Source organism: Polistes fuscatus, unplaced genomic scaffold, assembly GCF_010416935.1.
Source record: "Polistes fuscatus isolate 324 unplaced genomic scaffold, CU_Pfus_HIC Scaffold63, whole genome shotgun sequence".
Lineage (NCBI taxonomy): Eukaryota > Metazoa > Arthropoda > Insecta > Hymenoptera > Vespidae > Polistes > Polistes fuscatus.
Window position 1 is genome coordinate 156,496 of NW_025113144.1, and position 8,276 is coordinate 164,771.

The 8,276-nt window shown below is 34.0% G+C and overlaps 1 protein-coding gene across 4 annotated transcripts; it reads right to left on the minus strand.

Moving 5' to 3' along the window:
* Positions 1-2,412: 2,412 nt before the first annotated feature.
* LOC122523773 lies at positions 2,413-7,831 on the minus strand. Of its 4 annotated transcripts, none has more exons than XM_043645656.1 (4): positions 7,711-7,829; positions 7,448-7,633; positions 3,350-5,124; positions 2,413-2,971 (listed from the first exon to the last, which is right to left on the minus strand). In XM_043645656.1, exon 3 carries the CDS (start codon positions 4,158-4,160, stop codon positions 3,366-3,368), a length of 795 nt encoding a protein of 264 aa, XP_043501591.1. In that variant the 5' UTR covers positions 4,161-5,124; positions 7,448-7,633; positions 7,711-7,829; the 3' UTR covers positions 2,413-2,971; positions 3,350-3,365. The 4 variants fall into 4 exon arrangements, 2 of the variants coding, with proteins under 2 accessions (XP_043501591.1, XP_043501592.1); XR_006305368.1 differs by lacking the exons at positions 2,413-2,971; positions 3,350-5,124 and adding exons at positions 6,143-6,202; positions 6,272-6,401 and having other exon boundaries at positions 7,711-7,826; XM_043645657.1 differs by lacking the exon at positions 7,711-7,829 and having other exon boundaries at positions 7,448-7,702.
* Positions 7,832-8,276: the final 445 nt, after the last annotated feature.

Here is an 8,276-nt window from a genome sequence, read left to right on the forward strand (position 1 = left end):
CAACTTTGACGAAACACTAGTTCTTAATCATTTCGTATTTTTGATTATAACTTTTTAATAAAATATTTAAAAGTCTATGTTTATATAACATTTTTGTCTTATTTTTGTTTGTAAAATATGTTGTAATATTTGGCGAGAGAAAATTAAGATATCCTGTATATGATATAATAAAAAAGAATTATAAGTAATATAATTATAAAATAATGAAGAAAAATAATATAATATTTTATATAACCAAAAATATAGTATATATCTTTAAAATATTGAAAAGTATTGAATGAAGTAAATAATTTAGTAATCAAGTAACATTAATATATAACAGGACGAGGTCCTAATAAAAAGAAGAAGATAAAGTAACCTTAACTTGAAATGAACAATAATTGTAAAATAATGGAAGATAGTGTTACGTCCTGTGACGTAATAAAAAGTGTGGTCTATTTTTGGTCAAGCTGTGAAGTCTTTAGCAGGGAATAACCTAAAGAATTGCGATTAGATTGGTGAGTGATGAAATTTGAATGTAAGAAACTGGAGTGGAAGAAAGTAGTTAAAATATGAATTTGATTGGAGTTCTATTGCGGTGAAAGTAGATAATTAAATATTAAAGTAAGATGCTTACCTTTTACTGCTGCTGGTGGGATAGGCCTCTGGCTCTGGTTCAATCAACGCTATTAGAATAATTCTAGTCGCGGATAATAAATATATTTTACTGACTCTCAGATTCGTTTATCTTTAATATTTATTCTTTTACGCTACTGATCAATCTTACAGAATGTTTCCTTGATTTTACAGAATGCAGAATACAGACTTATTAATAAAAACACCATACAGACTTATAAACAGACTTACTAACTAACAAGGAGACCGTCAGATTGACACCTGTCAGATTTTTTTTTAAACTTTGCACACTTGTAGTAGTCCATGAGAATATTCATTGTATTTAAAAAAAAAAAAGATATTTCAAGCGTTTTCGAAAAAAGGGAATAGAAATTAGGCAAAAATGATTTCGCGCGTTTCTCCGATGTAGTCGGATCGATTCATCGACGGGAAAAATATTTTTTTTCGGTCTTTTTTTTTTTTGTTTTTTTTTTTATTATAAAGTATGTTTAATTAATTTTATTTTTTTTTCTAGAGTACGTTATATCAATTTTTTAGGGAATATAATAAAAAAGAGGTGCATTTGTATTAAAAATCGTGTGAAGTTTGTTCTTTTTGCCAACGTTATTATTTTATTAAGAAATCAACATTATTACGCAAGTTATATAATTAAAAATTAAAAATAGAATTATAAGCAATAAATAACAAACATTAGTTTTTTACGTACTTGGAATGATACATTTGTCAAGATAATATTCGCTGTACAGACACACTAAAAATAAATTTAATACGGTTTCGTCGGTATTGATTATAAGTAAAAAAAATACAAGTACAGAGAGTTATTAATAATTAAAAATGTATTCTGTTATTTTGTTACAATAAAATCAGCATAGTGTTTGATCATATTACACTGGCTGGCTCTTTGATCGTCTTTTCATAATTTAAAAAATTCATTCGCTTCGATAGATCTTTTTTTAAGATTGTTTATCGATATCTAATAATGCATTCGGCTACTTCTGTGCGTTTTCGAGCCCAAGATTTTTATAGCTTTATTATTTTTCGTGTTTTCGTATAACATGCCTTATAATAACGAAAACAAAAAATAAAAAAGATCAGAAAAAAAATATTTTCTCTGTCGAGGAATCGATCGGGCGACATCAAAGACACGAGACCATTCTTGCGAAATTTCTGCTTCCGTCTTTTCGAAAACGATTAAATATCTAGTTTTTTAAAAAGTACAACGAATATTATTATGGAGTACTACAAGTGTGCTGCAAAGTTTGAAAAAAATCGGATAGAAGTCAATCTGGCGGACCCCTTGTTAGTTCTTTATTAGGTGGTCACATTGACGCCTACAAGCCTCTTTGGTTTAGAGAATTAACAAAGAGTATACCTTTTGAGAGTGAAATCCAGACTAGTCCACTCAAATGGGTCCAATTTCTGAATTACAGGTGCAGTCCTGATTCTTTGATCTAAGGGTAAGTCGACGACGCTGAATCGAATGGTGCTAATTTTATCCGATATTTCTCTCTTTCTATTTTTTCATTCTCGGTAGCGAGCATTTTACGTTTTTGCCATCGAGTGTCGAGCATTCTGTATATCTATATATTTTGGATTATAAGCGCAGCGTTTTTAAATCGAATCTTGATGCTTATGGCACGCCGTTTTTTTATTTATTGTCAAAAGTAGTGAACCTTCAATAAAAGAAAAATAATAATTCATTTTAACAGAAACTATTATTATTTAGTCGAGAATAAAAATAATGAATTAATTTTGTGCCTCGCCATAATATTCATTATAATAATTAATTGATATTAATTTTTGGTCACAAAAATTTATTTGTATATTTTTGTAGAATATAATGAAGGCAAGGTTAGTCGCGAGCGATGTAAATAGTAATAAATGTTTCTATTTCTGAAATTGTAAAGAAATTAAATAGGTTTATTTTTCCAAGTGTACTAGGTTATTTCTTATTAAATTGAAAATTATGCTTCACTTAAGGATGATTCGAACATTTAACGAAAATAAGATGAGACGGAGTTTTTATGAAACACGAAATCTAATTATTTATCTACATCGCTTCTAAAGGGTATTCGATTTCTACATCGTCTTCCTGCTCATTCTCGTAAAATTCCTCGTAATCAGAAACCTCGGGGTCCAATTCTTCGACTATATCGAGAAATTTATTTCTAGCGATATCCTCGTCATCCTCGTGTCTTTTTTCTGCTGGAATCTCTGCTAAATCCTTGTCTGTGCTGATTGAAAAGTTGGAGCACGATTGTCCTCCACAGTATTTGCACATTTGAGTACAAAGCAGCCCAGTTTTTCGGCAGCTGCATCGAAAAGTCTTGCACTCTCCCGTGCACACACACTGTACCTAAACATAGACATGTAGGAAACATGTAAGGAAAAAGATTAAGAATTTGCGTGCGCAGAGAATGTATATGATTTTTTGTACAGTTCGTTCCAAATTCGCGAAAATTAGTCGAACGGTATAGACTTTAAATATTCGTGAATTTTTCAAAAAAATTATTGCAATATATTATTTTTGCAAAATTCCAAATATCGTACTAATTTTTGTTTTCTTCTTCGAATCAAGTATAACAAAGGTAACGTTGGTGTTCAATTTACAAGAGAAACGCTATATGGTTCATATTTTACAAAATTATAGGATTTTTAATTTTCAAGAATTAACTCATTCGACTTGTTTCACCATTGAATTATTTAGTTTATTCAAATTTATTTTAGAACCTACCATTTTCAACAAATTATCAGGCGCTGAACTCAGTATTCATGACAGGAACCATCATTGTTGTAGTTCGCTTCCAGCCCCAATCCCGTGCATTCAAGTTGTTTCCCAACCACGATTGCACTTGATAGAATGTGCGTCTCACGTCTTCTCGCAGGACGAGTTGCGTTGGAGGTAAAGCCGCCAATCGAATATCCACGTTGATGTGCACGACCAGCGATGTAAATTTTTCGTACCGAGCATCACTGAGCGACTGATTTGGATTTTTGAAGCTGTATAAATGTGCAATTATTTGTTCTGCACATTCACACAGACTCTCCATTGTACTCGCAGCGTTGTAGAACATTTTTACAGCAGTCTGCAGATGGTTATTCTTTTGCAGAATGGAGATGACGCTCTTCTTTCCTTTTCCGTACATGGCACTCGTGTCACATCCAGCGAATGCGTGGGCAAATAAAATATACGGCTTCAGATGTGCGTGGTCTTCCGTACAATACAAAGTATTTTTTTTACCACCTGGCGATATCTTGTAAAAATACAGAGGACTGCAATCTGATAAGCCGATCAACAAAACCAACAGGTCGGTGTCAGTACCGACAACTGCCACTTCGCGGCCCGTATTTTGTTTCAGCTCTATCGCTGTCTTCGCTATAAGCGCGTCGGCATCTTCTTTTGCAAGTTTCACGTTGAGACCGTGCATACATAAATATTCCGACAGCATCTGCACCAGTTTCATTTTGTTCTTAACATTGGAGAGAAACCTTTTTTGACTTAAAGTCACTATTGTGCTCTCTTTTAACTCGACATCCGGTGCCATGTTCCGTTGTCGTCGGCGGTATCTTTCGTACGATTTTATTCCTACATATTCCTCGGTGTATCCATCAAAGACGACCGAAGGATTTTCTCCGTATTTTTGGATAATATTCGAGTAGTATTATTCGCAAATTCTTTTAAAGGATGCTCCATGCGGCCAGCAGATGTTTTGCAGGAGGAATCCGCCATCAATGACAGAGGTCATATTGCGGATGGAAGTTTGGTTTTGTAAAATGTACGGCTTTAATACTTTGCACACTCAAAGTATTGCACCCATAGTTGTGCTGTAGGTCCTCGATTTTTTAAAATTGCCAATTGTGTAGTCAAGTTCGCAGTAATCGAAGTAATCGAAGTAATCGAAGGATCCGATTGACAATCGCCGATAGTCGGAGGTTCTGTACACCAACTTTGGAGAAAAGCTTTAACGTCTTCGTCGTATTGTTGACGTATTTCACCTTCGATTTCACGGCAGATCATTACTCCCAGATTGATAAATGTCAAGGATATGAGCACGCATCGCACGAGCATAAGCATGCCCCGTCAACATCTTTTTCACTGATGCTGGAGCGTATGTTACTGCCCAGATGTCTTCAAGTCCGCTGCCATTCATAATGTGACCGATTGAGCCCAAGTAGGACATGAGCAAGCGAACCACAACGTTTTTCAGTATATCCTGTGATGCAGCAACAATCGCACAAGCTTTATAGTACAATGGTTGGTCGAATGTTTCGAAACACATTTTCTGATTAATTCGACGAGTCTCAACTAGAGCGGTGCGTAAAGCTGTGTTGATAGTGCTCATATTGGAAGAAGGCTGATTGATAAGAGGCAGACAAACAACTTTGGAAACATCATTAGTGTTATCCGTCGTTAAAACCTCCATAAAACCTCTCCAACTCGTACATTTTCTATGTTGCAGTGCTTTGCCCATAGATATGTCGAGTATGCGGCTGGCAATACAGGCGAATCTATGGAAAAGAGTTTCCTTGTATCAGCGTACTCGATATTTTCCGATCCGTTCGATGGCCTGTCCATGGTATGATTCGCACTATGGTCTGTGACGCTATCGTTGCAGCTGATATTTTTGAGGCACTTTTTAATATTTTCGTCCGACCTTCATAGCTTAGTTTCTCCTCCGGCGTGTAGATAGCTATTCTACCTAAGCTGTGATACGTATTGTAGCCGGATGGCTTTGGATAAAGTTCCAACGTTGTGATCGGTATTATCAAAGCATCTAGAAGCATCTCAGGATTCCAAGTTAAGGCGAATCAAATATAAAAGAATTCATCACGACAAAGCTCTGCCGACGCGAAGTGTGAGATCGAGGGAACCAAGAGGCTGGCCGAGGAGAGAAATGACGAGGCCAAAAAGCAAAAGAAGGAAGAGAATGGTGATAGTGACATAGAAGAAGAAGAAATTGAGGAGGAAGTAGGAGAAGAGGAAAAGGTAGATGGTGATGGAGAAGAAGACGACAAAGAAGATGACATTCCAGAAGGAGAGGAAGATTTGGAAGAAGGAGATGAAGCGGAAGGTGAAGGTGAAGAAGTGGAGGATTAGGAAGAAGACTCATAATGAAAAGAGTGGAAGAATAATGTAAGTAAAAAGGGAGGAAGGCACGTGCATCATCGTCGATATTCGGCAATATTTTCAGCAAACACTTATTCTATATTGAGTGGTTGGTAACAATGTTGACATCGATCGTGCCCAATAATGTCACTGGATCATCCTCCTTAACTACAAAATAAAAATTACCATCTCACCGGAGTTGTGTGGGACTGACGCATTATATTAATGCACTCGCATTTTGTACTGTCTTGGCTCTTCGCAATTCTGATATCTTTTAGCCATCACCAAATACTATTAGGTCGTTCGCACGAAAATTGTACATTTGTCCTATGATAATAAATCCAACATATATATATATATATAACATATTTTATTTTTGCTTTAGTTTTGTTTAGTTTCATTTCGTTTCGTTCCGTTTTGTTTTTCCTTAATGCACACATATTCATATACCATATGATTTACTTTGCGAGCCTCGCGCTCCTGCGAATACACTGCTATTACACATCAGTTGAAAAAAATTCAACATATAATATATATATATTTATATACCTGTATTTAGACTCCCTAATATACCAATTAAAATCCTGGTATATTAGATGGCTGCTGCTTGTCCTCGAGACAAATGTGCTACTTTAATATGAACCACCTATTAAACTGGTATTTGCCGTCATCTGGCTTTCTGCAAAGAAACATTTTTTAATGAAACTTATTTAAGAATAAATAAGAAAAATAAAAAAATTTTATTATATTTAAATAGCGTACAATGAACATTTGAATGCGACAGTTTTTTTTAAATTTGAAATCAAATTTACGTTTATAGTTCAACGAATGTCTCTCACCTAGTGCGTGTGATTGAATTTTTTTTTCAACTGATGTGTAATAGCAGTGTATTCGCAGGAGCGCGATGCTCGCAAAGTAAATCATATGGTATATGAATGTGTGTGCAATAAGGAAAAACAAACGGAACGAAACGAAATGAAACTATATAAACAAACTAAAGCAAAAATAAAATTCAACTAAGGTATAAATCGTATAGAGATCTCTCGACATTCGGATGTGTATATATCTATATGTATACGCAAACTAGTAGAGAAATTCATAAAAAGAAAAAACAAAAAAATATATACAAAAAAAAGAACCCCCATCGCTTCGTGCTCCCGTAAAATAAAGAGGCAGTTTATTAAGGTTATGTAAATGCGATGTTCGCGTCAGGTAGTTGTATCGATAAATAATGTGTAACTTAAGCATTGCATAATAATTATACATAGTATGTATAAAGTTATGAAATAAGAAACATTTTATTATTAACGATAATATTATGTAACGTAATGTAAGGTAACGTAATGCGGGGAGGTTGTTACTCTTTAGATTTGGGCATAGCGAGTAGGGAGAGCATTTATATATTCAATCCCAAAGCTCACAATGACTGCTGCGTTCTATCATCGTGGTTTCATTTCTGTTCATTTAATCTATTTTATTTTATTTTTATGCAAACACGTCAAAGAATCAATTCTATATTTATATTATTTCTTCTTACAGTTATTTGAAATAAAAGAGGAAATATAAAGTATGAATTAGCATTCTACAAATCTTAAAAATTATTTTATTATCGTTTAGATCACGTGTATTCGATAGTATAGAAAAAGATCCGATAACTCTCCCTATTCCAGTGTTCTCTCTCTCTTTCTCTCTTTCACTTTCACTTTCACTCACTCACTCACTCACCTTCATTTGAGCGTATTCGATTGTATTTTGATGTACTGCGGTTTTACTTTGACTTCATTGTCATGGGCTTCTCACAGCAATGATTCTGGTTGACTGTCGCAGAGAATAAGTGATTGGGTTTATTTCTAGTGATTCCTTTTCCTTAGTGACGACCAGTATCTTAACGGTAACGTTATTAATATATAGCTGCAAAAATAAAAAATTTATCAAAGACAGTTTTAACAGATCATTCTTTACGCTTGATAGAGATTATTATCACTTACAATTAGTTACATTCGACAGTCAAAACGCGATGATGCTCTTTATACGTTTAGTATTAAGAGTTTTGAAGGATCACTTGCAAACACAGATGCGTTCATATTGTCAGTTACTTTTTTGGGAGACTGTTAAATAAGAAGAAGGGTGAAGAGACATTGCGGTTACGACACCATTGTACTATAGCTGCATAATAATTAAATAAAAATAACGATAATTCGATGAATGCGAGAGAATGTCCCACGTTTTAATGTACAAATATTTTCGAATGAAATAGTTTAATAAACACAGTTAGATCGGATAAATCAATTCGTTCTCGTGAAGTAGCAATTATTATATTTTAATTAAAATTATATTTAATGAAACAAAAAAAAATAATAATAAGAATAAGAAAAAAAAATAAAAATTATAAGAACAATCGCGGTTTTATAGATTGTCATGTCTCATATGACCGTAAAAAAAAAGAATTGGCTGTATGAAACTTAAGGAGATGGACTGGACCGTGTCCTTTCGTGCTTATATTTTAGAGCACGATTGTAAGTACGATCGTTTGTATGTATATGTGTGTATGCGT

Coding starts and splice junctions, on each gene's coding strand:
- LOC122523773 (XM_043645656.1), bottom strand. CDS start 4,160: ATGGCACCGGATGTCGAGTTAAAAGAGAGCACAATAGTGACTTTAAGT.